Source organism: Anser brachyrhynchus (assembly GCF_964034855.1).
Source record: "Anser brachyrhynchus genome assembly, chromosome: 18".
Taxonomy (NCBI): domain Eukaryota; kingdom Metazoa; phylum Chordata; class Aves; order Anseriformes; family Anatidae; genus Anser; species Anser brachyrhynchus.
In genome coordinates this window covers 8,304,585-8,332,504 of record NC_137711.1, presented here as the reverse complement: position 1 = coordinate 8,332,504, position 27,920 = coordinate 8,304,585, and the positions used below count along the sequence as shown (strand labels likewise).

The 27,920-nt window shown below is 56.5% G+C and overlaps 1 protein-coding gene across 3 annotated transcripts in view; it reads right to left on the bottom strand.

Moving 5' to 3' along the window:
* The window catches only part of MGAT5B (alpha-1,6-mannosylglycoprotein 6-beta-N-acetylglucosaminyltransferase B), a 57,778-nt gene extending 33,829 nt beyond the window's left edge, over positions 1–23,949 (bottom strand). For 2 of the 3 annotated variants that reach the window (XM_080560513.1, XM_080560514.1), the window contains exons 1-3: positions 23,611–23,949; positions 17,453–17,565; positions 3,155–3,299 (exon numbers count right to left, since the gene is read on the bottom strand). In XM_080560513.1, coding sequence (XP_080416639.1) covers positions 3,155–3,299; positions 17,453–17,565; positions 23,611–23,678 — 326 coding nt within the window. In that variant the 5' untranslated portion in view covers positions 23,679–23,949. Of the gene's footprint in view, positions 1–3,154; positions 3,300–17,452; positions 17,566–22,737; positions 23,023–23,610 lie in introns of those variants that run through there. The other variant, XM_080560515.1, reaches the window with a different exon arrangement.
* Between the last annotated feature and the right edge of the window lie 3,971 nt (positions 23,950–27,920).

Sequence of the window (27,920 nt, the reverse complement as noted above, 5' to 3'; positions counted from 1 at the left end):
CCAGGGGCAGGCAGGGTGCTGCAGCTGGTGCCCCTAACCCAGTGTGACGAGCCATGGACCTTCCCAAAAAAACCCTTGGCACCTCCTCTAGGTCGGATTTTGGACACTTGGGTGTGCCAAAAGCTGTCTCTAAAGCCCTGCAGGAGCGATGCACAGAGGCACCCACGCGTGCCCAGCCCCAGACAGCACCTACAGAGCTGAAGGTGACTTTTGCCATCTTGGGGAGCCTTCCAGCTGCGTAAAGCTGCTTGTCCTGACTGCTGGGGGGCTTTCCAAGGCCGGTGGTTCATTACACCCCGCGTATTTGGATTCCTCCCTGTCCTTTTCCCTGCAGAAATCCACCCCTCCGGGCTGGCGCGGGGGCACAGGCTGCGCCGCAGATTGCAGGGGGTTCTGTACAGCACACGGGGGGCTCGTCCCTATCCAGGAGGTGCTCTGCGAGCCCACACCCTTCCTATTTCGGTGGAGATCCTATCATAGGCATGAGAGCACTTTGGAAAGGTGAGAAACAATCCTCTGCTGCTCAGACGGAGTCGCGGGCACCAGTGTTTGCGCTGACCGGGAAGGGGATGGGCACAGCAGCTGTGCTAACCAGAGGGGCTTTAAAGAATCAGATCCCTTTGAAATTATCACCCTTTAATCGTATCAGCGTTCACCGACAGCTTCAAGTCTGTCACGGGAGATCAAAGAGGGAGGGAAGAGGGAAGAGGCCGGGATGGAGCCAACAACCCCACACCCAGGCTGGGGCTGCCTTGGGCTCAGCTGCTGGAGCCCCTTCCCCTCGGGGCCCTACAACGAAGCCAAGCCCCAGGGGCTACAGGGGAGGAGGAAGCACAAAGGAAATGCTCGGAAGCGCTCAGAGACATTAAGGACCACCAACCCCACCAGCTTCATCTGCCATTTGGGATGCTCCCAGGGGACAATTTATACGGAACGAAAGGTGATGAGCTGGAAGATGTCACCCCTGCCAAGGAATATTCTGCCCCTGAAAACTGAGAAAGCTGTAGTTTCCAGCACTCGGTGCCATCTCAGAGCAGCCACAAAACCCAGAGGATGCTTTGAGCAGGTCTATCAGCTCCCATCCTCCGTGGTCTGTCTGCCCCAGACTCAGCAGATGAATCAGATCCTCCCCTCAGCCCTGCCATTAGAAACCCAGAGCTGTGACACCCTCGCATCAGGGTCACTGCTAGGTGTCACCAGCACGTGTCACCAAGAGCCACTCGTCCCTCTGAAGTGCCCGAGACCACCCTGGACCCACCTGGGACAAGCAGCTCCACAGGGCTGCCGCCACCCAACGTGAGATTTCCCTCCAAAGCGATCGCCACCAGCCCACATAAACGCTTCTAGGTTCATCTTTTGGCTGCTGATGTACAGCAATTACCGGAACCTGGAATTGTTCGTTCTTTTAATGAGAAATTGGCCAAAAACATCGTCAAATGGGAGCCAGCGCCTTCCAGTCTAGCAGCCACATCCCTTCCTGGGCAGGATTTCTGCTGTCCTGCTCGTGCCCCCAGCCGTCAGCCAGCCCCGCGACGACAACATCCCCAGCAGCCACCATCACACAGACAAATGATATTTTTCAGTGGTTAAAATTACATTACTGAAAAGGCAAGAGCGCGCACTCACAGGCTTCCTGTGCAGCTTTAATTCGTGCGTGCACTCAGTTCAGCGCAGCCCAGCCTTTAATTGCAGGCTCTCTTACTCTATTTTCCATTAGAGGTGCAGAAGAGACTCGGAAGGAAAGCGAGGGAGAGGAGTGGAAATGATCGTGGAAACACCGAGGTGCAGAAACCCTCACCAGCCGCCGAGCAAAAGCAAAACGCAGCAGCACCCGCGGTGGCCTCGGTGACAAGGTGCAGGGCAGCGGGGACAATTGTGCGTCACATCCCTGCACCGTGTCACCGGGATCTCTGCCTGAGCAAAGCCTGCTCTGCATTTTCCCAACCTTGCAGAGCTTGCCACAAGCACTGCCCCTTGGTGTTTTTTTTTTTTTTGGTTTGGTTTGGTTTTTTCCACCTCTGCCCCTCCGTATTCGAGTTCCTTTACCTACTATATTTTTGCAGGCCATGGAGTGACAGCAAATTAGTATGAATAAATGTTTAAAACCTCCCTAGCAAAAGGTAAGTCTCTTTGTCTCTTTGGTAAATCAGCTTGTTGTGATTTGAAGGCTGATGGCACCTCTCACGCCATCGGCACATGGCACGGACACAGCCCATGTACTGCACTGGTGCCATGCCACGAGCATTTCAGGGCTGGCCAGTTTGCTGCTATTTCATTTTTAGCCTCGCTCGGCTCCAAGGCTGGACATCTCAGCCCCGTGTCTCAAACCACGGTCATTTCGGTGGCTGTTTCAGCTTGGTGTTTCCGAAAGGGAGGATGGAGAGGGCGGGAGAGGAAGCTGTGGGGCTGGTGGCTCGGTGCCAGGCAGGACACCCAGGCTTTGTTCCCTTCGCAGCCCTATTAGTTTTATTTTTATTGCTTTGCATCCTGGACAGACCATACAATTGCCTGCCACCTGGGGCTGCTGCCTGCATGGGAGGTGTGACACCTCCTTACCCTCCGCAGGACACAGCAGCACGGGGTGGATGATGAGAGGAGCAAGGCTGGGATTTCCCAGATCCTCCCCATGGCTCCAGGCATCACCTGGGCACCGATTTGGAGCCTCATCTGCAGGCAACCCATCCCCTGCGGTGCTCCTGCAGCGGCAGCAAGCACGATGGAGACGTGTTTGCAGGGAGAACATGAGCACAGAGCAGCAGAGCTCGCTCCGGGGTTTGATAGCAGAGGGATGACAGCCCCCTTTGCACCATGTCCTGCTCTAACCCAGCTCCAGCTCTGCCACGGCACAGCGGTGAAGAGATGCTCTTCCACACTGCGACACCAGCAGCAGGGACAGGTGCTCCAGGTAACCCCCAAGTTCATGGTAACTTCAGAAATTCCCCAAAAAAAAACTTTCCAGGAAAGGCAAACACCACCGATGCAGATCTCCCCAAGTCCCATGCCCTGGGGAGCTTTGCCAGCAGCTCAGCCCGGGAGTTTTGACACCGCTGAACACATTGGGGGGATTTTTGCTTCTGCAAATCCCCCGTGCCCGTGATCCAGAGGCCAGCAGCGGTGCCCGGGGCCGCACGGGACGTCAGTGCAGCCGACTGACCTGTCCAGAGGGAAGCGCGCTTCGTCCCCTTTGTGGAAGTCAGTGCTGTTCTCCAGCCTGGCCAGGATGTCCATCCTCTTCATCAGCAGCTCCAGCATGTCGCTCATTCGCCGCAGCACCCCTCGGGACTCCAGCGCGCCCATCACTGCAGGGGCACAAAGAGCAAGGGGACACGGTCACAGCCGGGCGCTGCCGCAGGGCACCGAGCCGGGCAATGAGACAGCGAGACCACCCCGCGATGCTTCAGCCCCGAGCTGCCCACAGTGCTGCCCCTGTGCCCCCCAGGTGGGCTCGGTGGGTTTGGGGCCATCTCAGTGCCCTGCACATCCCCTCCCTGGCTTTGCAGCCCCATACCCATCATCGTACCCAAGGTGCAGAGCTCAGACTAATCCCTGCCTGTGCCCGAATTTATCCGGGCTGCTGCAGATCCCATTAACCAGCCCCAGCCCTGTCCTCACCTGCCTCTCTGGGCACAAACTCCCGGCACACCCACCCGACCCTGCCTGTCCCAAGTGCTTACAGAAACCAAACTTCATTCTTGAGCACTAAACAAGCAGCCTTTTGTTACACGCTTCTATTTTTCACCCTGCAAGACCCACCTAGCCCAGCATCCTGCCTTTGGCAGCAGCCTAAAGGGGATGTTTAGGGAAAAGCACGAGAAACAGAGCAAATCCCCGCTCCTCCCTCAACGCATCCTCCCAGCAGCACCACGTTTTCCTACTGCAGGGAAAAAAAAAATCTTTTCTACCCAAACCGACTACAGGATAGGTGCCCCAGGCGCTGGAAATAGCTCACTGTTTGTGCATTGCATCTTAGCAAATTCTTCCAGCAGGGAAAAACCCCCGATTCCCAGCCCCATTTTGCACTCTGCTTGCTTCGGGCTGGCACGACACTGACCAACATTGTGCTGAAATTGCTGGCAGCCGAGCTCCCTGAGCCCCCGGACCGGCAACACGCGGGGTCCTGGTTTGATCTTCTGCTTAGTGCCAGGCATCCCCGAGCCCCGAGCCAAGGAATGGAAAATAAAGCTCCCGTTTCATCTCAGCATGCTTCATTTCATGTCCGCAATAACTTAATCAGCGCATAATCCCCAAACTTCTCCCGTTTAGCTTATCTCCACGCACATGTGCTTGTCAAGAGGCAGCACACATTTCGTTTACGGAGCCGCAGGAGATGCACAGACGGATGCTGCGGGGGGCTATCGGGATCTGGGCACCTCCCCTGCTGCTGCAGACGGGCACAAACCCAGCTGTAGGAAGGTCAGAGTGCAGCCCCCTGCCCACGTCAAGAAGAACAGGGACCTATACATTGGTGGCATCCAAATGACCGTGGTGTTTTATGGCCGTGCTGGGATCTGGCTGCCCCAGGAAATCTCCCAAGGTTTGACTCCTGGTGCTGCAGTGCTGGCACCGTGCAGGCAGCAGGGGGGATTCCCAGCTCCGATACGGGAGGGCTGCATCAGGCACCACAGCTGATCCGGGGGCTTCGGCACCCACGTCCCCCCCCTGCACCAGGCTCCTGAGCACCCCACAGAGCCGGGCAGCGCTAGGTGCTCGCCCCAGCAGCTCCGTGGGTGCTGTGAGAGCATCGCATTGCTGCCACATGCACCTGAGCAAGGTTACATCCGAGCCCTAAACCCTACGGGAAGCTGATGGCAGGCCAGCAGGACCTCGCCAAGGCCAGCAGGAATCTTGCCGCTTGGCTAAGATTATCAACAACACATTATTTTTTCCTGACACTATCCAATAAAATGGAAGAAAAACAGAGTGAAAGCAATTCCAAAAAAAAATAAATAAATTGTCCCATCCATTCCCGGGACTTTCAAACCCTCCCTGCACTCCCATGGCAAGGACTTGGAGATTTCTGCTTGGATCAGTGGGTGCCCATGGTCCTGAGCAGCCCCAGACCACCCTGGCCAGGTCCAGGAATGAAGCAGCCACCTTTGCCTACCCTATCACCCAAGCCAGAGCCCAATCCTCTGGGTGGGGCAGGAGTCACAGCCTTTCTCACTAAAAGGCAGAACTGCTGAAAAATGCACAATTAAAAGATGCTGTGGGGGTCAAAAGTGGAAATTTGGACCCCGGAGCTCAATTTGCTCTGTCCAGGGACGTCCCCAGACACAGCTGGGCAAACACGGCAAAGACATGGTCAACAAAAACATTTTGAAATGGGCTTAAGTCAAAAAATCCACCCCGAAAATGTGTCCTGGGTGGATCGGGAGCCCACAGCCGTGCTGCTCTGCTGGGAAATGGCGAGGGAGATCCCGGCAGGGGAGCAGGGATGATTTAGTGTCGCTGCCGCCTTCGCCGCTCAGAGCCGGCCTGCCGCCCCGCTTTGTAGCCAGGCTGCACTCGTTTAATTAAGAACGCTCATTTAGCCGTGCTGCTCGTTTGAAATTTAAATGGCTGCTCGCAAAGCCCAGGCAGCAACCAGCTCTGCCCCTTATTAACACCCAGGCACACGCAGGGAGCTGGCCCCCATGGAGAAGAGCCAGGAAAAGCCCTCCCAGGGGGCCACCACCTCCCCAGCAAGCCCCTTGGGGTCACCCGTGGGCATCTCCCACATCGCAACCCCCCCGGGACCCTGCTGCAGCCCCCCTGTGCCGGGGGGGGTCTCACCCTTCATGCAGGGCTGTCCTGGCACATGTGTCCCCCCCACCGTGCCCTCCCCTGGCTCCTGAAGTGAAGTCCAAGCTGTGCCCATCGCCACCTCTCCTCTGCCGGGGTTGGCTTTTCCCCTTGTTGTTGTTTTTCCAGGAGCTTAAGGAGGATAACGAGGACAATTTGACATTTTTGGCAACCATTATTACATCTCTTGGAAAGCCTGCCTCATTAAAAACCCCAAAGAAAGGAGGAAAAGTGCTGAAGCCACTCTTTTTAAAACGCGCAGGAGCCGGGGTTCATTTGTCACCCCGACGCGGGCACTCGCAGCAGCCAGGCAGGGACCGCGCTGCCCCCAAGCCCCCACCTGCATTTTGCCAGCTCCCTCTCAAATAAAACTCCTTAAAACCACCCGCCAGCAAGCTCAGAAGATGTCACGTCCCCAAACACCCGCCCGGGGTAGGGGTTGCCTGCCTGGCTGCGGGGATTTGAGCCCCTAAACCCACGATGAAGATCCTCGAGAGCACGGCAGGAGGCAGGAAAAACCCAAACCTGAACCAACAGCACAAAAACCCAGCGAAACAGCCTCGCAAGCAACTTCCCTCTAAAAAACAAAGAGCGAGAGAGCTGCTAATTACAAAAGAGAAATATTCTAATTACCCTTGATAATCAGCAATGATGGGAGAGAAAACACAAGTAAAACTGCTCAACGGATTAATTGGAGTTTGCCAAAGTGTGACAGGTTTCTGACAGTTTTCTGAGCGGCAGACACTCTTTAAAGGCAATCACCGAACCTGACAGAGGTTTTCATAGTAGCACTATGAAATAATGATTGCAATCAATCATATCTTACTGGATTTCGTGAGACATGCTGGTAAACACAGCAGAGGGAGGAGAATTATTTATGGTGTTTCAGAAGAGCGTACAGCTAAGTAATTGGATGAAATCAGGGGAAAAAAAAAGAAAGCATCCCCTCCGGGTGATATCTATTGGAAGAAGAAATAGTTTCTCTGCAGAACTGCGGGAAGAGAGAGCCAATATGCTCAGATTCGGATGGGTCAGATCCCCGGGGAAGGCAATAATGACACCGGTGTCTTTAAAGCACCTTCTCGGAGCAAACGCATCTCTGGGCGAGCATCCCACCCGCGTGCTCACCTGGCACCAAAAGCTGCAGGAGCAGGAACCAGGAAGCACACAGGTGGATCCTGCTCCGTGTGCAGGTGGCCCCGGTGGGGACAGCAAAATTCGGTGCTGGGTATCTTGGTGGGGGCTGCATAAGAGCCCAGTGTGGGGCTGGGGGCTCTGGAGAGGGAGTGGGGCAGAGCTGGCAAAGTCCAGGCTGTGCTGGGGGAGAGCAGCACATGGGAAGGAGGTTTTCTTGCTGGAGCATCACGTTTTGGGACCCTAAGCATCCTCGCCATGCCGCCCCAGGCTGCCACACCATTACTCTGAGTTGTCCCCACCCAGCGCTGATCCAGGTTTTCAAATGGAGCTGAAACCCCCTGGGAGAAGCACCCTCACTGAGCAACATGGTCCCCTTAGCCACTTGGGCTGATTTCAGCCTCCCGGCCCTGCTCAGGGCCTGCACCCAGATGGCAGCTCCCATCCCTGGGTCACCTCGGCCCCATCCTGCCCAGGACGGGTCTCACGCTGCTCAGCACCAGCCCATCAGCCCCGGCTTCATGTCGAGGAGCTGGGGAAAAGAGAGGAATGTGCTGGGGAAACAGTGCTTGGGGTGGCACCCAGCCTTCTGCATCCCTTGTGCTTCCCTCCTCGTGGGTGCAGGACCCCAGCGCCACCCCAGGGGTGCAGTGGTGGCACCTCACCTTGGTCCTTCTCACACTGCCCTGCACAGGGCTTTTCTACCCAAAGACCAGCCCAGTTTCGAGGGGAGCAAAAGCCTCCCGTGCTGGGGAAACCGAGGCACAGCCTCAACCCACCTCTCCACAGCCCTGAACATCCTCCTGACATTTAAAATGCGATTCTGCAATATCTCTCTGCTGTTCATAACATGGCTGATTTGCTGTGGATTTTTTTCCTCCTTCTCAGACATAAGTCACATCCCTGCCTGGCTGTCTTGCAACAGCTGAACGCTCCACTACGAGAAGGGAATTTGCTCAGAGATGGTAAGATATTACTTACATCCACCGAAAATACCAGCTGAATTAATTTCAATCTAAAGCATCATTTGCTTTGCTTTGTTTTTCTCCTTTAAAAGACAACTCTAGGCTACTTAAACTCCTCGAAAGGACAGCACGCTCCTGAAGGAGCGGACTGCAGGAAGGAGCAGATGTTCCCGGGGTTACTCGGCAGAACCACAGCCTACAGCCCCGTACCCTCTGCGAGGACCACAGCGGCTGGGAGATGCACCCGGGGCAGCCTGCGCTGTCCTGGGCCAGCAGCTGGCCCCGTGGCTGGTCCTAAAGCAACGAACCACGGAGGCTTGGAGATGGAGAGCCAGCTGGAGATGGAGAGCGGGTGGCCACCTTCGCTGCTTCCAAGGGAGCAAAGTAGAAGCCCCCTGCTGCTCTCCTGCACTCCTCTATTTACCTTCGCCATCGATTTTGATTCAAGCGGCTTAAAAGGCCACAGAGCCAACTAGGCCAGGGCTGGCCCCGATATAATCCGTTCAAATCGCAGCCCAGAGGCCCAGCACCACGGAAGCCCCAGGGTAGACCCAAGTTAGTGGTGCCCGGGTCCCTTTGGGGTCTCCGGCCTCACCTCCTCCTCAGAGGCAGCCTTCGCTCACCGACCTGTGTCCATGCCTGGCAGGGAGCAGAGGGGGCTCCGGGAGCTCCCCCCCACCCCATCGCCTCCCCTTTCCCCCACCATCCGCACCGAAACATGCACAGCACCAGGCTGCAGCTCCGTACCTCCCCGCTAACACGTGCCCGCTCCGTATTTCCATAGAAATAAGAAGAGGCAGGAGGCTGAGCAGTACAAACAGACACTTGCATTTATAGACAGGAGCGTTTCGTTACCGCTATGGAGAGCGTAGGGCTGTTCCCTCCCCATTTTTATTACTTCTTTACCCTCCCACCCACCAAGGGACAGAGATCTGCCCTGGGGGCAACGGGGACAGTCGCAGAAGTCCTGCCACAAGCTGTCACCCCGCAGGGAAAACAAGCCCGGTCGTCTCCTCCTGTCCCCAGCAGTCCCATGGGAGAGAGGACTAGAACACGCCCAACCCCAGCACAAGCTGCAGGTCAGCATTTTATTTATTTAACTTTTTTTTTTTTTTAAACTCTTCCCCATCCCCCTCTTCACTGTTTTTTAATGAGTGCTTGCAGGGTATTTTTAGTTGCTCCTCTATTGCCAGCCAGCGCTATTTTAAATTGCATCTTAAGCTATTCCGCAGCGCTCCAAACACCTCGCGCCGCAGGCGAGGCTGCTCCAAACAACAAGATTAACATCGATTTTAAATTGCTTCCTAAAACACAAGGACCGGATCAGTCGCGGTCACGGCGGTGCCCCAGCCCGAAGGACACGGGGCTCCGGGCCTGTGCGGGGTGCATTCAGCACCGGGGGGCAAAGCTGGACCCCGGATTTGGAGCTGGGACCCCCGCTCAGGGGGGCAGCCCCAACATCGCTTCATCCATCCTCTTTACAGGAGAGGCATCCCACGAGGGCACGGACACCTAAGCAGCTGGTTCTCCTGCAGCCCCCATTGCTGGCCCAGGGAAAATGGCATTTTTGGGAGCCAGTGTGCCATGGATGGCAGGAAACTGGCTCAAAGGACTCCAGGCTGGCATTCACACGCCCCATCCTCTCCCTCCTCCGCACCGCGCGCCCAGCTCCGCAGCTTTATTTACGACTTCACATTTGAGAGCTTTCCTAATTTAACATTCCCAAAATGACCACCGGTTTTGTTTCAGCCAAAACTACCGGCCAAACAACTCCGGGCAGCCTGCCACTGCGTTTCAGAGGGGCAAAGAAATCACCCCTCCCTCCAAACCACCCCGCTCAGTGGCCGCATCCTGCCAGCAGGGCATCAGCAGAGCCATGGGAAGGGGCTCAGCTAACACCCGCCTGGGCTGGATGAAGCCCTGGGCCCCCATTTTGGCCACAGCAACAAATAAATCAGTGGGGAAAAATCCAGCTTTTAGAGGCTGCTCTGGTTCCCGCTGTGCTAGCTTTCTTTTCTGAAGTACCTGCTGCCTCCCTGGCTCAGGATGAATTTTGATTTAGAAGTGAAAGGGGTAATAAAAGCACAGAGAGCCATTAGCATTCCTCCTGGCTGTGGTGGGGTGTTTGCTCATCGCAGGTTGATGGAAACGCCATTTGACTTCCTTAGGAGCTATAGAAAATCAATTAATTGATTTAATCATTCCCCGGGGATCCGCTGCTCACGGAGATAATGGAGCGCCGGGGGCCAGTGGGACGCTGCTGGTCTGACACGGGGGGGACGTGGGCAGGAGGGGGCCACAGCCCTGGGCTTTGCTTGGACAAAGTGCTCACCCCAAAGGGACAAGGACCAAGGGGACAGCGTGAGCTTCCTGAGCCCCGCAGCGGCCCCTGAGGACATGGCACACGCCAGGACCATCATTCACCTCCGCTCCCACCCCATCACAATTTGCTGCTCCATCAATTTATGGCTCGTGAATCAGCACTGCTGCCTTCCAGGAAGTTTGGTGGCGTTTTAATTTATGTTTTCAAGCCTGCAGGCGTCCAGTTCTGGGCAGTGGTTGTACCAAGTGGGCACTCCAGGAGGAGACGTGCGCCCAGGGCGGGTTAGGCCTTAACCACCTCTTCAGCCTCCGGCTCCATTTCACACCTCTTCACCCTGCAAAGCAGCACCTGCATCTTACTCCTGTGTGCATCCCAGTGGACTGGGTGCTGAGCCCTCCTCAAGCACACAGAAACCAGGCTGGGTGCCCCATCCCTCCCCAAAAACTGCCACTGGGAGAAACCACCTCAAAGCTAACACACCTGAGCCATTCAGAGATAAACGGGGACCCCCCCACTGATGTCTTTATTTTCCCCCTATTTCAACAGCACTCATTTCCCTGCCTGGAATAGCAATTTAATAAGAGCTGTAAAGTGTTACACTTCCACTTTAAGCTCCTTTTTCAGAAGGGGGCTGGAGACTCGAGCCCAGCACGTGTACCCCAAGTACACTGAGCTGGGACCAAAGCGCCCAACAGGCAGCACGGGCTCGTGCAGCAGCCCAGGAGCACAGGGAACGGCACCCCCAGCCCCTCTGCTACCACTGCTGCCTCCCCGCCTGGCATCCCAGGGGACGCCAGAAGACTCAGGCACAAGGAGAGGATGGGTATTTTAACCAAACCCCACTTTTTCCACCCGATCCTGGTGCCAGCAGCACTCGCAACCCCAGACGGAGCCGCTGCCACCCACAGCCGCTCCCCGCGGCCACTTCTCAGCACCCAGCATGGCGTTAAGCAATAATTAACAAAGCCTCCCCGTACCCAACAGCCAGAGCAGCAGAAGTCATCACTGCAGCCGCATGCAGTGTTATCTACTTAAAAGAGCCCCCGGAGCACCCGAGCATCTGCCAGGAGCAGCAGGGTGCGGGGCTGGGGGGGAGGCAGAAAGCCCTTACTCCACGTTTGGGATCTGCCTTGCTTCGGCATCTCCGTTCCCTACAAAGGACCGGAGGGCAGCAGGGAGGAGGTGGTCCTGAGCTGCAGCAGCCGCCACAGTGCAGCTTCTCCAGGCAGGAAGGGCAAGCAGGAAGCTCTCCAGGCTTCCCGAGCCAAGGAGGTGCTCCAGCACCGGCCGGTTTGCCTTGGCACTGGCCAGGCAGCCTCTTCCAGCACCAGCCGGCTGCTCGGAGCTGCTTCGGATGGGGCAGCAGCAGCAGAGCCGGCCACGAGGCGCTGCAGGGGCTGTAGGACATCACCCGCAGCTGCAGGCAGGCTCCGGGTACCGAAGAGCTGCCTGGCACACTTCTCCAGGCGGGTTTCACCTTGCTGGCATCCCTCCATCTGCCTGCAAGCTCCAGCAGACTCAAATCCAGCTCTTGATGCAGCAGAAATAAGCTGTGGGGATATGCAGGACCCACGCCCTCCTAGCAGCCTTGGTGCCACCAGCACCCGCCCCAGGGACCTGGGGAAGCTACCAGCCACCCCACTGGGGTAGATATCAGACAGGGGGGCCTCCCGCTGCCTTTTGCCAGAGTTTTGCATAAGCCAAATCTGAATTCAGGTCACGGTGCTGCGACAGCGCTCCCGTCCCTCCGCCTGCACAAGCGCCCCGCTGCTGCCCGGGCGAAGCGCTCACGCTCCAGCGGTGGATCCTGACAAGGTGCTTACAAGCCGCTGCAGATGGTTATCCGGCCCCGCTCAGCAAACAACGGCAAAACATAGCCAGAGCAGCCCTGGGGAGAATTGTAACTCACCCGGGAAGAAACTGGGAATAATTATTGCTGAGTCTGCCCAGCCGAACCTGCCCAGCTCCGTCCTTCACTCTGCTCGTGTCCCCCCATCACTGCCACTTGGTGACACGAGACTTCGCAAGCAGTTCTCCTGGCATCATCAGCATGCAGTAAAGGCATTAAGACAAATTTATAACCCTGCAAGACTTTTTGAAAGCAAAGGGAAGGTGAGCATCGCTGGAAGGGTACACGTGTGCCTTACATCTCCAGCCCAGGCATTTGCTCCCAGGGGGTTTTCTCCAGCAAGACCCATATGGGTCAGATGAGAGGGGCTGGCAAAGCTACTTGGAGGGATTTTGCTGGTCCCAAGCCACGTTTCCATTAAAATAACCTCATTCCCTGCCTGAAGGCAGGGGCATAAGCAGCAATAACCCTTCCCAGGACAGAGGGAACTGGGATATATAAGGACAGACATCTGTGTGCTGTTTTAACCCCCCTCAGGCTCCCCGCAAGCCTCAGGCTCCCCCTCATCCCGCAAGCAGAGCCGAGCCACCCCCGCACAATCAGCTCTACACAGGGGTCAGGACCATGCACGCACCTCCTCCTCCTCCCCGAGCTGCAGGAGGACGACAGTTTCTCGAGCTCCCTCTGATCATTAGCGATGCTGAGCTTGACCTTTCCGCATCTCCTGCGAGAACAAACGACGGCGGTATCTGGCCAGGCTAATCCAGCCGGGGAGCTGCCGGAGCGGGAGGGGAGCCGGCAGGAGCAGGAGCGAGAGCAAAGGACCCCTCTCAGGGGATCACGTCGGTTCTCACATTTCTGTTTGGCCTCTTTGCTCAGCTCCTCGGGGAGCCATTCAGGGGACTGAACGAACACGAGATCCCGTCGTTTCATGGTACTGTGACTCCGGAACGGCAGAGATGCCCTACAAAACCCTGAGCAACCTTCACCATTATCTTCTGCGGCACGATTTCCCCTCCGTGAGCATCCCTCCTCCTGAGGGAGGAACCACAAGCACCAAGGTGTTGAGCTGTGCTGCACAGCCCTAAACAACCTCTCCACTTCTGTGTTCATTGAGGGAAGAAATTGCTTTAAGCAGGTGAGACTCCAGGATCCAGAGCAAGCCACGACCTCAGGAGAGGCGCAGAGCTTTGGTAGCTGTAAAACAGGACAAGGGCTGGTTTCAGGAGGGCAGGGGGGATTTCCACCAGGTGATGCTCAGTACCGGTTCCAGCACAAAGTGCCTTGGCTGCTGGCCCTCTACCGAGAGCCCTGAAGTCCTGTGCAACGAACCAAAGCCATCCTGGCAGCCCAGGAAAGCAGCACTGGGGATGGGGCTGCCTGGGAAGCCTGGTACTCATCCCACAAGCTGTCCAATATCCTCAGCCCCAAGGAGATCAGACCCCCAAAACACATTTCAGCAACCTAGGATGAAGTGCAGCAGCCTTGCAGAGGACGTGCTTCACCCCTGCTCGCCTGCCTGTTCCAGCTTGCTCTCTAAAAGCAGCTCAGCACCACCCTTCCCTTCCTTCGTTTCCCATGGGGCTGAGAAAACACAACGCGGGAGCTGTGGTCACCAGCAGGAAGCCATCCAGATATGCTGCTGGGGGATTGTTTTTGGGGGGAAAAAGGCAAGTGCTGAGCTTCTCAAGCCGAACATCGGCCCGGACAGGAACCACTTGAGGCTGGGTCAGAGAGGCAGCTGCAGGAGCAGCACCAGTGAGCGCACAGCCAGCAACCACATCCCAAAGGTGTGTACGAGAGCCACTCAAAGCACTCACACCCAAGCACCGCCAGAAGCAGCAGAACTTCGGTCCAGACTCTCGGAGCCAGCAGCAGGCACAAGCCAGCAGCGAGGGCTGGTTTGGGAATTCAGACCCGTCCTACACACCCCCGGGGCTGCTGCGCGTCCCTGCAGCACCTTCCACCCCAGCGTATGGGGGAAAAAATAACAACCAGAAGTCCTGCCACTTTTAAACTAGCTGCAGCGGTTGCAGGCAATATTCCAGCCACTTGTAATCATGGTTTAACACTTAATAACCTATTTCCTTCTGCTAAGCCCCGCAGCAGCAGGCTGTGCATCATCGCCGAGACCAGCCCAGGGCCCCAGAGCTGCCGTCACCCTGCCAGCACTCGCTGCTCCTTTCTGCCCATTAAACATTTTGGTGAGGTTTTAGGATCAGACCCGTGCCCCAGGCCAGCTCTACTCCAGCAGTAAAACAAAGCAGAAAGAGATGCTAGGGAAGGAGAAAAAAAAAAAAACACAACATTTTAAATTCTAAGCAGGAGGAGAGACGAGGGCACAGAAACCTGAATCTCTCGAGTCTCGAGCTGCTCCCAAAGCGTCTCCCACATTCAAAATTTATAGACTTGTCTGTTCTCTTTTTCTAATCTAGATCTTTGTTTGTAGAACAAATTCTCTCGGTGGCCATTTCAAAACAAAGGAACCTTTGTCTGTGTTTACTTGACGGCAGCGGATTAGGATAAAATAACTCGCATTTCTGAAGGTTTTTATTTATCGTTAAGAGGCAAAGCCTCTGCTGCATCGAACCGCCAGGCAGAGAACCCATCCGAGGAATGATTTCCGGCACACACCGGGAAACTTGGAGAAAACCTCTTAGAAGCGGATTCACGTATAAAAATAAAATTAAAAATGGGATTAACTCCTAGATTGTGACATTATCCGTTTCTCCTTTTCACGCTCCGGCCCTACATCTGTCTTCATTTGGCTTTGATTGTTGCTCACAAAGCTCCGAAGCCAGGACAGCTCTGGGTGAGTCCGTGCCATTCCCCTAAGCTCCCTGCTCTATTCAGAGCACCCTCTGGGTGGGCACACGTCAGACCCAGGGGCAGATTTTGGGTTGCAGCACCCAAGGGGCAGGGCTGGGCTGGGCAGGACATGGGGGAGAAGCAGGAAGAGCCCCAGCCTGGGTTATAAACCAGCACCACTAGGGATGCTCCACAAGCCAGCAGGATTTCTCCAGCGCTAATTATTTTGAAGCCCCGGGGTGCTGGGACCAACCCCTGGCTCTCCACAGCCACCCACAAATTTTGGCACCGGGGATGCTTTGCTCACACCTGGCAGGCCAGGATGCTGCGGTTCCATCCTGCAGACACAACCAGCACCGACACGAGGACCAGAGCAGGATCAGACCCTGGCTAGCCAAGCACCCCGGTAAACCCACCTGCTATGTTGGTGAAGCAGCCCACGGCCAAGCAGATGGGGAAGGATGCTGCTGGCTTGCAACACGAAATTAATCTGTTAACGAATGATGCTCAGAAGGGGCTGCTAAACCCAGCGCCACAAGGAGCCCAAGCACCCCTTGCTCAGACAGACAGCACTCCAGAGGACCTCGGTTCTCTGTAGATGGGGAGCCTGTCCCAGGACACCCAAAACCGTGCCAGGAGGCTTGGCAGATCTGAGCACACACCCAGGAATTTCTCCGGAGCCACTGGGCCTGGACCCGTGCAGGTTTGTGAGCGCTGTCCCACTTCCCACCGTTGCTAATCAGCCCAGCAAAATTAACCTGCTCCTCCGAGCTCGTCTCCAGCCCAGCATCTTAAGAGCAATGATAACAACCGGCAATATTTCTTGGGTTTCCCCAGGATCCAAAACATGTGTTAATTAAATGCCCATGTATTATTCAAACAGACCCGTTGAGACCTCACGGAGCTAATAAAAGTGCATCCGTCTCTGTCCCACTGACCCTCACCCCCTTCCACAGGGCTCCTGCGCAGCTCAGCATCCCTCCATGGGGTCGGGCTCACGGCCCTGCCCCAAGCAGAGCAGACCCAGAGCTCTAACCGAGGTTTCTGCGCCTCGCATCACCCAGAGGGGCTTTGGATGTCTCCTCCTTGGTGTTTTCCCACGTGCAGGGACCCCAGCACCAAACAGCACCCCTCCTTCAGTACAGGGGAGGAGAACTCCTCTTCCAGGTGGCCTGTTAGACAATAAATGGACCTAACCTTCCCCAACAAGAGACAAAACAGGAGACAGATCTGCAGCAACTTGTCTGGAAGCAGTAAACTAGTTCAGCAGATCCATCCAGTGACTTAGAAAGGATTTAGTCTCAATTTCTGAGCTTCCTAACAAAGCAGCACTTGCCTTGGCTGGAGTTACAGACTAATCGAAGACGTGAAAAATTAGAAGACTGAAGTCACAGACGTTTTTCTCTTTTATAAATGAAACACACCCAGACCGTGCAGCCCCCGAGCAGAGCAGGGGACATCTCTCCCTGCCGGCGAGGAGCACCCCAGAGCTCAGATGCAGCAAGGGGAGGCAGCTCACACATTTCGGTTTAATCTCCTACAGCAGGGCGCATGGGTGAGTCAGAGGTGTGATAAAAGGTTCCTTCTGCTCCCTGATCCATCTCACCTGGCAAATGAGACACGCAAAGGTGGGAGTCAGGGGACTCAGGTTTGGGTTAAATTGGTGACCAGAGTGAGGATGGGAAAACTGACCCCACTACAGCATCCAGAAAGGGGATGAAGAGGCTGAATAACTGCCCTTTTGCTATAGTTTTGCACCAGCCTTATAAAGTTTTTTGGGGGTGGAACCAGGGACTTCTGCCCCTCCAGTGTCCCCCCCTTCTCCTCCTTCTCTGCAAGCTCCCGAGGGTGCTGGGGATCTCCTGGGACAGGGGGGAATGTCCCAGGCAGGTGAATTTTTTAAGCACACGTCTTCTAAAAGGATAACCACAACGAAGCAGTTATCCACAGGCTTCTGCCCACCTTCCTCGTATGCAGCTTCTCATCCCCAGCAGACCGAAATCCCTCCTAACCAGACTTTTGAAAGCGTAACCCAGACTGGTTGCACTCAGCAAGGGGACAGGGATGCTAACAGAGCACCCGTCAGGACGTTTTGCTAAAACCGGGATGCTTTGCTTCCAATGTTTCAGAACCTGCAGGAAATCAAAGGCCTTTTGTTTTCCTTTCTCTAAGGAATGATTTCCACTCCCTGCAGACCAAAACTGCCCCAAACCACAGAGCCCTCTGAGCACCCGAGACAGCCCCTCACATGGGACTAGGTGCAGCCCATGTAACCCGCACCACCACCATCACCTGTGGGTCTCATCCTGCCAGCCCCAAGCCCTGGTGCTTCCCCATCACCCTGCGGGGTCCATCTTCCACACCCTGACACCTGTGCTCCTGCTTTGCCTGCACAGCTCTGGATGCAAACAGCCAGATTTTCACCACGTGGCTGCAAACCCATCCTGATGGCTCCGTGACTATGCAGAGGGACTGGAGGGAGCTCTGGGGTGTACCAAGCACCATCCTATCGTCATCCCCAGCACTCCTCGGCTGGGCCACAGGCAGTCATCGAGCATCGGGGGGACAGGATGGGCGCAGAGTTGTGCTTACCTTCGGTTCGGATGGTGAAGGGCGAGTCCCCCAGGCGCTTGGCTGAGAACTGGCCTCCCAGAGACGTCATCAAGAAGCACAGGGTGAAAAATCCAATGCCCAGCACAAATATCCTGCGGGAGGAAAAGCAGCGCCGTAAGGAGGTGTGCAGGGTACCCGGCTCGCTCCCCAGGACAGCCCCACCACCCGTCAGTCCACGGGGCAGCCCCTCAGCACCCCAGCACAAGCTGCTTTGCTTGGGGACTTGTGGCAGAGGTGGCCAGGGCGGCCCCTGCTTGCTCCTCCAGCCCAGGGAAGGAGCATCCCTGCTGCCCCTGCAGTGCAAAACCGGGGCAGCGCCTTGCCTCCGACCACAGCCAGAGCCACGCACATATAATGAGAGCCCCAAGATGCTCCTGCATGAAGCCCGGCAGCAAACCAGTGGGTTTCGCCCAAAACCACCCTCCAAAATCACTGCGACCTGCTCGGATGGACAGGCCTAGAGAGGGAGCCGAGGCCCTGTGCCTTGGGTGGGAAAGCTCAGCCAGAGCGGGCTGCAGGAACCGCTCAGACAATACCCATTCTCCTTCGGAGGGGGCCCAGAGAAAAGACAGACCTTGTGCCTTCCCTTCCTTCCACAGGAGCTAAAAAAAAAAACACGGCACTTTTTGTTCCCCCCGTAGCTAGACCACCGGTGTTTCCCCTTGTGTCTGCTTCGCACGCGAGGCACAGGCAGCCTTATTCTGGGGGGCAGGGAGGGACCTGTGCTGGCTGGGAAATCACCCCCCAGATCTCCCGGTCCCTCTGGCTGCAAGCAGGATGAGAGCTCTCCGGGATGCTCCTCTCCGAGCCAGTAGCAATTTAGGGGTGAAATGCCTGAAGGCAGGGCTCTGCACAAGCGGGAGGGTTATCACACACGAGGGGAGCATCACACAAAGCCTTCCCATCTCCTCGGAGGACAAGCACGCAAGGACAGCACACTGCACTTGGGGACGGCGAGGAGAGGAGCGCAGAGCCCGCTGCACGTCATCCCGCACCTTGGGAGGTTTTGCCCAGAAAGGATTTTGGAAAAGTCTGCCCGTGAGAGACCCTCAGTATAGATTTGTGAGCGCTACAGCCTCTTCTCCAAGAGATAAAAGGATTCTTTACTAGCTTGTGTTGAAGAGTGCTTTCTAGAGGCCAGGAAGCCCTCTCAGGCTTTCAGAGGCAGACTTGGCCACCGCTCGCGGCATCACGGCGCGCCCAAACAGCCAAGCCCAGCAAGCGCCTGGCCGCCTTCCACCACGAGTTTCAAGGAGAAGAGACAACAGCCAAACATCCTCATGAAGCACAGGGTTTCTCTTTAAATAGCTGCACCCTATAGGTGATGAACAGCCCCATACAGGTGCTCGTTGGCATTTCTGCCTCGCTGAGCCCCAGGGAAGCGAACCACGGAGACCGGGCGGCAGCAGCGTGCTCACAAGCTAACAGCATTACCTGCAGGGTGCAGGAGTCACGTGTGTTAACACAGCGCAGCCACCCCACGCCAAAACTACACTTTTCCAAAGAAAAGCTTGGAAAGGAACGCCGCAGCCCTCCATCTAATCATTATTTTGTAGTTAAAAGGCAGGGATTAGGAGCCCCTTTGCACCGCCACCGGGAATGCTCACGGATCTCTTTGGAGACCCACGGACAGGCACAAGGACAGCCGACTTCACCGAGGGAGGGGATGTTCAAACGCCTGAGTAAAACAGCCTAAATCCCCGTGCAGACACTCCAGGAATGAAGCAGACCAAGGCCCTTTTATTTGTGAATGAGCCAGCCCCAGGGGATGGAAAGCAGTTTAGCCAAGCTATAAAAAGCATCACATCCAGACCTGCATCCCTAAAGGCCCATCACAGATGCTTGTGAGCACACGGGGATGACCAGGGAGCTCAGCCCCCTCCCAAAGCAGACCTTGCAGAAGGGCTCCCAGGGAGCTTTCGGCTCAGCTCGGGAAGGGAGGTGACTGCAGAGGCAGCAGAGCATCCCTGATGCTACAAAGCAACAGGGCTTTGCACCATCTGCTTGGGGAGGTGGCGATTTGGAGACGCTGGGCACATCCCACTCCCTGTCCCCATCACCCTGCCCTGTGCCCAGCCACGCTGGGTCGGGGAGAGGCAACGGAGGGGTGGCAGCATTCACCCCTCGGGCAGGCGAGGGGGAAAGCTGCCTGCCGCAGGGCCTCCGTGGCAGAGGACGATGTCCTCGCGGAGGAGGCACAAGCAGGAGGAGGAGGTCAAAGCCCAGCCCCTGGGCGAGTCCCTCAGCCCGTGACCGAGGGCCCCCCGGGAGCACAAGGTGCTGCAGAGCCCACCCGCTGCCTGCTGCCCCTTCCCAAGGGGCACTCAGGGAAGCATCACCCGAGGGAGGGATGGTGAAGGAACCAGAGCAGGTCCTGCTCTTTATTCTCACCCTTCCTATTGACAGTATCTTCATCATTATGCAAGAGCTTGTTTACGCATTTTTAATCTTCATAATTATAACCTGGCAAGGAGCGGTGGTTCAACTCTGTGAAGAAAGGGAGGAAAGAAAGAGAGGGAAGAGGGAAAGGCTGGGAGGTGATCTGTGCTCAGGCGTCTCATTAGCAGACAAAATCTTTTTGATTTGGACTGGATTACAGAGAGCGGTGGAGATGCAGGAAGCTTTTTTTTCTTTTTTAAATAAAAATGAGGATCAGAGCCGAACCCAAATTAAGGTGCTTAGGAGAAGCAGACCCAGCCCGACGGCAGCAGGGAGCTTCCAGGGGTGGCTCGCAGCAGAGGACCCTGTCTTGTTTGCCTCGTGCTGACCTGCTCCTGGGGAATTGAGACATTTGCCCCAGCCTTAATCAAGCAGAAATTCCTTGTCCAGAAAATGAACGGCATGAAGTAGGTAAAATCTACCAGGGCTCAGATCTCCCAGATTGTACAGCAACTGGGCTGGGACCTCTGTCCCGCAGATGAAGCCATTTGCCAAGCACCACAGCGGCTCCAATGCCCAAATGACATCCCCCCGGCTCGCTGGCTTTGCCTGTCACCGCACGCCACCTTTAATTCACCGCCACGGCGCTCCGACGGGCCACGGCTCTGGTGCCAAGTCCCTCCGCACATCCACCTCGCACTGAAATGTTCGCAAATTGGGGCTGTGGCTCCGTGCCCAAAAGAGGAGGAAGCCAAATTCCCCAGCTCTTCGGTGCCGACCAGAAGCGATGCCCACACGTCTCACATTTTAGCCCCTGCAGGTAAGAGCTGGATGCACCCAGAAGGGACCGAGCACCGTGAGGGGGCCCAGCAGCACCCAGCGGGACGGGGCTGTGACACCGGGGCCAGCTGCACGCGGTGCTGCGGTGCCTTGCTGGGACCGAACGGGGGAATATCACCCGAGCGCACAGGGAAGCCGAGGGCTGGTATCTTGTACCAGACAGGTTTTCAACGCCCGAGGCTCTGGAGCCCGAAGGCTGAAGCACAATTTCCGACAGCAGCAGCCGGACTAACGCAAACTGCTCCCTCTGCCCCAAACCCTGTGCTGCTCACAGACACCAGCACGGCGCTGTCGGAAGGATGCTCAGCCACGGGGACCTTCCTCCATGAGGGGCCACGGAGCAAATTCTCTCACTGACCAGCATTGTAGATGCACTAAAAGCCTGCCCTTGGTATCCAGCAGGCAAACTGTCCCAAACACGCCACGCTCTGCAAAACCCAGCGCCAGGCGAGCTGCACCAGGGCGCTCCCAGCCCCGCGGTAAATCCTCGCCTGAACCCAGCACTCGCAAACTGAACGCCTTCTGCTGCTGAGGCTGAAGCCAGAGCCATCCGCGGGCGCTTCCACAACCCGTTCACACGCTGACTTGCTCTCTCTGCCTTTTCCGCTTGCCACAGGCGCTTTCACGGCTCAGGGCTTCGCATTGCTTTGCTAAGCATGTCTGGAGCGTGATTAATGAAATGTTTTGGTGCAAAGGGTCAGGTTTCCTGCTCGCTGTTTGCTGATGGCACCGCTGCCAGGAGTCTACACCAGGCAGGGGATCTCACCACGGGTTTCTGCTGAGCAGCGCAGCTTTGCCCAGGCAGAAAGAAGAATCCGATTTACAGGACCTGTCCCGAATGCCCCCACAGCAGCATCTCTGGCTCCTGCAGATTGTCCCCGATTCACATCGGCTGGGGGTGCTGATTTTAGGGGAGCAGAGCTGATTTGCACCGGGTTAGAGCTGGACTGGGCTGTAACCCAGTGCAACACTCACCTGGGCTGGGAGCAAGGTGACACAGCCCCGCAGGACCACGGCACAGAGGGGTCCGGATCAGCAGGGCACCAACGCAGACGAGGTGCTGAGCTGGGCACTGGGACAGCTGGGAGAGGGTCTCGGGACTTTCTCCTCTTATGGGAGAAAACCTGACTCGTTCACAAAGTAACCCCGCTGGTTCCAGTGGTGCCCTTACTGGTCTGCACTGGTTTGAGAGCAGAAGCCAGCCCAGGACGTGCAGGCAGGACTGTGCGGGACACCAGGAACCCCCCTGCCTGGAGCTCTCCTGCCCTCACAACCCCCCACCCACCCACATCCTCATCTCTAACAGGTCTTTGTGACCACCCCACGACTCACTCCCTGATCCCAGGCCACTGCTGAGGACGAGCTTCCCCTGCCCCAGGCGTGATGCCGAGGGCCCTGGGCACAGGCGAGAGGGATGCTCAGCCCAGTCCCTTCCCCCCGGGGACTTCCAACCCACTTGAGGGAGCAAACAGCCACTCTCAAAGCTGTGCTGAGCGCACCCCTGGGGTGCAAGCATCCTTCCCACCTCGCAGGGCCATTGCCCTCCCACAGCTGCACGCTCACAGCCCCAGAGCTTTGCCCCTTTCCATCCCACCAAGCCACCCGTGTGCCCCAAGCTGTCCACGCACCCCACGCCGCGAGCAAGCCCAAGCCGCAGGGACCCTCACGCCTCTGCTCTGCCACCACTTTCCCTTGTGACCTTGGCCAAGTCCCTGAGCCCCAGGGCGCTGCCGCGGGATCCGGCAGCAGGAATCCCTCCAGGCAAGCAGCACGGAACTGGACACCTCCAAAACACGAGCGCAAGCGAGCAGCACAAGCACAGCCCCATCCTCCTGACCGTCTGCGAGCAGCAGCCTTGGCTCAGCAAAAAGGCAGGGGTCAGATCCCTCCGGTGGTCCCAGGTGACGCCAGGCTCCCCCATACAGCGGGGAGCGCTCGCCGGGCTCAGCTCACCCCACTCCACACTTTGCTCCCCGCCACTTTCCCCTCGCGTGGGTGTTTTGCTCCCCTTAGAAAACAAAAAAAAACCAAATCCGAGCCATTACCGGTGCCTCCCATGTGGCGCAGGTCTGGGAGAGACCAAAAAGCATCTCTGGTGAAATGAGGGTGCTGGGGAGCAAGGAGCGGAAGGGGAAAGCCAGTGCACGGAGGTAAGAATGAGGAGAGTTCAGCCAAGGGGGGAAAAAAAAGCCAGAAGTGGGCACGGACGTGCTGGGTTTCAGGCACGGATACGGTATCAGCCCCAGCCCGGCTGCCAGTTCAGGTGTGGGTTTCGAAATCCCCGTCAGCACCGGCGGATCCAAGCCAGAGGAACCAATTCCCCCGTGGGTACCGACACCTCCGACGGAGGTATTAAGAAAAAGGCGGCCACAAACAGCCCTGAAATAAATCCCCCAAAGGTACCAGGGCGACGAGTGAACGGGGAGCCGGCGGGCAGCGAGCGCTGCAGGACCAGCACGATGCTGACCTGCGGGCAAACTTGCCTGGACGCTGATATTTCCAGCCGGCACCAATCCCCCCGGTAAACCCCATGCAGAAATGAAAATTAAATTAAAGTAATGGGAAGAAGCGAGCGGCAAGCCCCATGCAGAAATAAAAATCAAATGCAAATAAGAAGCGAGCCGCAAAACCCTTGCACAAATAAAAATAGAATTAACATAATGATAAAATAAAGAAAATAAAAAGAAAATGAAAATTAAAAATAAAAATTACAAATAAAATAAAAATTACAAATAAAATAAAAATAAAAAATAAAATAAAAATAACAAATAAAATAAAAATAAAAAATAAAATAAAAATAAAAAATAAAATAAAAATAAAAAATGAAAATAACAAATAAAATAAAACTAACAAATAAAATAAAAATAACAAATAAAAATAAATGCTTTCCATCCCGGAGCCAAGACCACCAACTTTACCTAAAGGGTCTCAAGGTGACGAGACATCTTCTGACCATTATCTTGCCATCCGCGTTGACTGTGAGCATCCTTCAACGGCGGGGGGCGGCGGGGAGGGGGCGACCCTCGCCCCCCCCCCCCCCCCCAAAAGGGGAACCTCGGCAGCGAGCTGGGCTCGGGGGGGGGGGGGGGGGGCGGGGAGAGGTCCTCAGCGGGGCCGCACGGTGCGGAGCCGGGCGCGGAGCGGGGCGCGGAGCGGAGCCAGCGGTGCCCCCCCCCCGCCCCCGGCCGCCCCGCTCCGCTCCGCGCAGCCCCGCGGGCAGCTCCGCACCGCTCCGCTCCGCCCCGCTCCGCGCAGCCCCGCGCCGGGGATGCCCGGCCGCCGCGTGCCATCTAGCGGCCCCGGCGCCGGAGTTACCGGGGGGAAATTGGCGGGGGTTTTAGCCCCGGGTTTTTGGGTTTTTTGGTTTTTTTTCGGAGTCACGGGGTTTGGGGACGGACGAATAAAGTCGGGGTGTCGCGTTGAGGGGGGGGGGGTTTGCGGTAAGACGTGGTTTTGGTGTGACGACGTGGGTTTTAGGAGGTGGTTTGTGCAGGGGAATGTGGTTTTGCAGTGGAAAATTCCACTGATCTTGCATATTCGGAAGTGATTTTTCAGGTATAACGGTTGGGGGGGGGGTGTTAAGCAGGTAAGGGGACAGCAGAAGGTCCCCAGCGGAAGGTCCCACTGTCCCGAAAGGAGGATAGCTGAGAAAAAAAGGAGACGAGCAGTGCAAAACCTGTAAAAACAAAAAATCGCCAGCCCTCTAGTCACAAGAGAAGGAGAGAAAAAGGAGAAGGAGAAATTAACAGCTGGTCAAATAAAATTGTACATATACAATACAGTAACAAGCATTGAGTGGGTCGTGAACCTGTAGTGCTCGGCCAGTGAGGAAATGGGAGGAATTAAGTGTAATAACAGGGAATATAAGGTTATGAGGTTAATAGGGAATAATAGGGAATATAAGGTTATATATAAGGTTATAATAAGGGAATATAAGGTTATGATACACTGTTGCTCCTGCTTCAGGATGCCTGCCATTGCAATCACAAATAAAAACGCCACTTCACTGGCTGCAGGTGGTTTCTCGCAGTGCTTTACTCCGTGTGGCTGGTTCGGGGGGAGCACGGTTATGCCAGGGGCAGGCTGAGCTCGGGGGCAGCGTGCCCATCCCTGTAGCCCAGGACCCTGGGGGGTGAGAGCCCACGAGGCTGGCAGCACCCCCAGGAGCTGGGTGCCCCGTGCTCGGCGTGGGGCTGCGAGCAGCCAGGCGAGCCTTGCCTCGGGGGAATGGGGGAGTCCTCCGGTCTGGAGATGGGATCTGGCTGCGGCTTTGCTTCCCCACCAACCTGTTTGCTTTGTGGGGGCTCGCTGCTACATCCCATGGCGCAGCTTCCCCAGGCACCCCTGGGTGCTGCCAAAAGGAGGGCCCTGGCACGGGGCTGGGCAGAGGCCAGGCAGGGAGGCAGAGAAGCGACCTTGGAGGCCGTAGGAGCTGAGGCAGGAGAAGCAGCTGCTGAGCTCAGCAGAGGTCCTCCCATCCTCCCCCAGCTCATGCACCGGGGAGGTGACAAAAGCGAGGAGCACAAAGAGCATCCCCACAATTAAAGGAGCTAAATGCTCACAGAGCCAATGGGTGCCCCATGTCCAGCCCCCAGCAGCACATCCCACCAGCGGGGATCCCTCTGCTTCCTTTTCCCTAAAAGTGGTGACCGAAGTCAGCGATGCTCCAGGTAGCGCGTGCTGCAACAGCACCAGACACAAGTGAGCCCGCAGCCAAAAGGCAGCTAGAAATTTCCCATGAAACAGCACTTTTTGCCAAGGAGACGTAAGGGAAAAAAAAATCCTCTTCCAGAGTTTCATGAACACAAAAGGGTTTTTGTGCTCATCCACGCTTTTTATAGGGAAAGGGGCGCTGCCGCACCCAGGCTGAGCAGGATGCTGCTGGGCTGAGGCAGGCGGACATACAGACGTGCTCTGGATTTGCAGGAAGAGCGGATCAGAAGCAGCAGCCAGCCCTGCCAAGCCGAATGCAAGCCCCTGGGACAGCTCTCCCTGCCTTCCAGCACAGGCTGCCCAACATCCCAGCGGGACACCCCTCCTCGAAGCTGTTCCCCGGGGGCACCTCATGGAAACGGCCTTCCCGAGTGGCTGGAGGGGGAAAACTGGGCATCCTGCCCCAAAGGTGCAGAGCAGGGGGCTGCGAGAGTTATTGAACTGAATTTTGCTCCAGGACAGGACCCCCCTGCCTCACCTGAGGATGATTCTGGGCCATGCCAAGCAGCAGCAGCCCAGCAGGCAAAGGGCAGACAGGGACCAGGGAGGAGATGGTGGCCCCAAATGCCTCCCTCCGGGGCTGCCCCAGGCTGGTCAAGTCCCCTTCTGCCTCACAAGGGGCAGTTTGTCCAGAAGGCAGAAGGTCAGCTCCACCACCTTGGCTTCCTCCAGGTGCCTTCTGCGATGCCAACCAGCCAAAAACATAAAGCAGAACAAAACGCAGAAATCTGGTTTTGGCAACCCCGGTTTAACAAGCTTTCGTCCTGGCTCCAGCCAGCACGTGAAGTGGCAACCGGCCATTACCCTGCGTGGGATCACCGAGGCATTAGTGATGTGGTAACAGCCCCATCAACGATGTGCAAAACCCCATAAACACGGCGATTAGTGGGAAAACCTGACTCAAAAGGACACGTCCAGGTCTCCTTGGCACAGACCTCAAGCCTTTGCCTCTTCCCAGCTCCACGAGACAACGCTGGGGGAATCGTAGGCATCTCCCATATACACAGCCCAGGAGGGTGCAGGGGACAGCAGGGAACAATTGGGGCTCGAAGAGAGGGATGCGATGGGCCACGGCCCAGGCAGAGCTCTCGGTGCTGCTGGGTGCAGGATTTGTCCCCTGTGATGGAGACGTGGCGTTCGCCAACCCCGCGCGGCTCCTGTCCCCGAGGAGCAGCGCTGCAGCAGCCGGTCCCTTCCCTGTGCTGCTGCTGGAAAGAAAAGCTTAATTAACTACCAGCCCGCTGTCGGTTTGAAGCAATAAATCTAAAACCCAAGGATGGTGAAAAAAGTAGTGAATTATCTTCTAAAGAGGCTGGAAAGCAATGCCCCCCAAATCAGCGTGATGAAGTTACAGGCACAGACGGTATGTGCGTGTTTGCTGTTGTTGTGCATTGGGCAGAGCAGGGAACGGAGGGAGCCTGCTCAGCAGACAGGTGGTACCAAATAAACCAGTTTTACACCAGCTCGAGCCCCTGCCCAGCCAGAGGCAGGCACGGAGCATCTCTGTTAAGGGGTGCAGGCAGGCACCTCTGTGGTGTGCAGGTAACCCCAGCCAGAGCCGCAGCTCCACCTTCCACTTGTGCCCAGCAAAAGACTTGGGAATTTTCAGCTCATCCCAAGCACCCAGTTACTGAGTCTAAATGCTCCCTGAGCCAGCCAGTGCTGGGTGAAACAGTGGCTTAGACCACCGCAGCCAGAGGAAAGGGGCTATAAGTGCAAGGGGGGCTGTAAACCACTATAAATGGTGCTTAAAACACAACAGCCCAGCACAGGGGGACCACCACCGCCGCTCAGCTGAGGGTAACGTGCCCTCGGGCAGCTCCAGCTAAGTGCCACTGGTCATACTGGGTTTGGGGTGCAATGCCCAAGGGTTGCAAAGGCACCCCAAACCCTCCAGAGACTGCTGTGCTCCAGCCCAGGGCCCCTCTTCCACGCCTGGGGCTCCGACCCTGCCCACGTTTCTCCTCGGAGCCTCCAGCTGCTCGGCCTTCATGGAAAAATAATGATCAGAGCAGAGGAGAATCACAGCAAGCCGCCGAGCTGTAATGTGCTCCGACAAGCTACTTGTCTCAAGTTCTCCCTGCACACAATTTTACCCTTGAGATCGGAAATATAATTTGATTGCCGGAGCTGCAGTGCCCAAATGCTTTGGGCAATAAGATCACTTAGTCACAGTAACTTCTCCAACCCCCTCGAGCGACGCTGCTGCATACAAGGACCTCTTTATTGGTACGAAACAACTCCGCTCCGTCGCTGGCTCAGCCTCAATTACAGCATTCACGCCTCTGTCCATCTCTGTAGCAACAAGGCGGAAAGGCTCCCAGCCTGGTGCTGCTCTCCTGCACCAGCGAGCCCCCCGCGCTGCTCAGAGCTGCCTGCCAGCGCCGCGATGTGCTCCGGCTGCACCAGCCAACACAGAGCTGCGATGCACACCCAGGCATCCCTGCACCACCAAAAGCATCGAGGCTTTTGGCCCATTCTCAGCAAAAAGCGCCCCAGGGCACTGAGCTAAGAG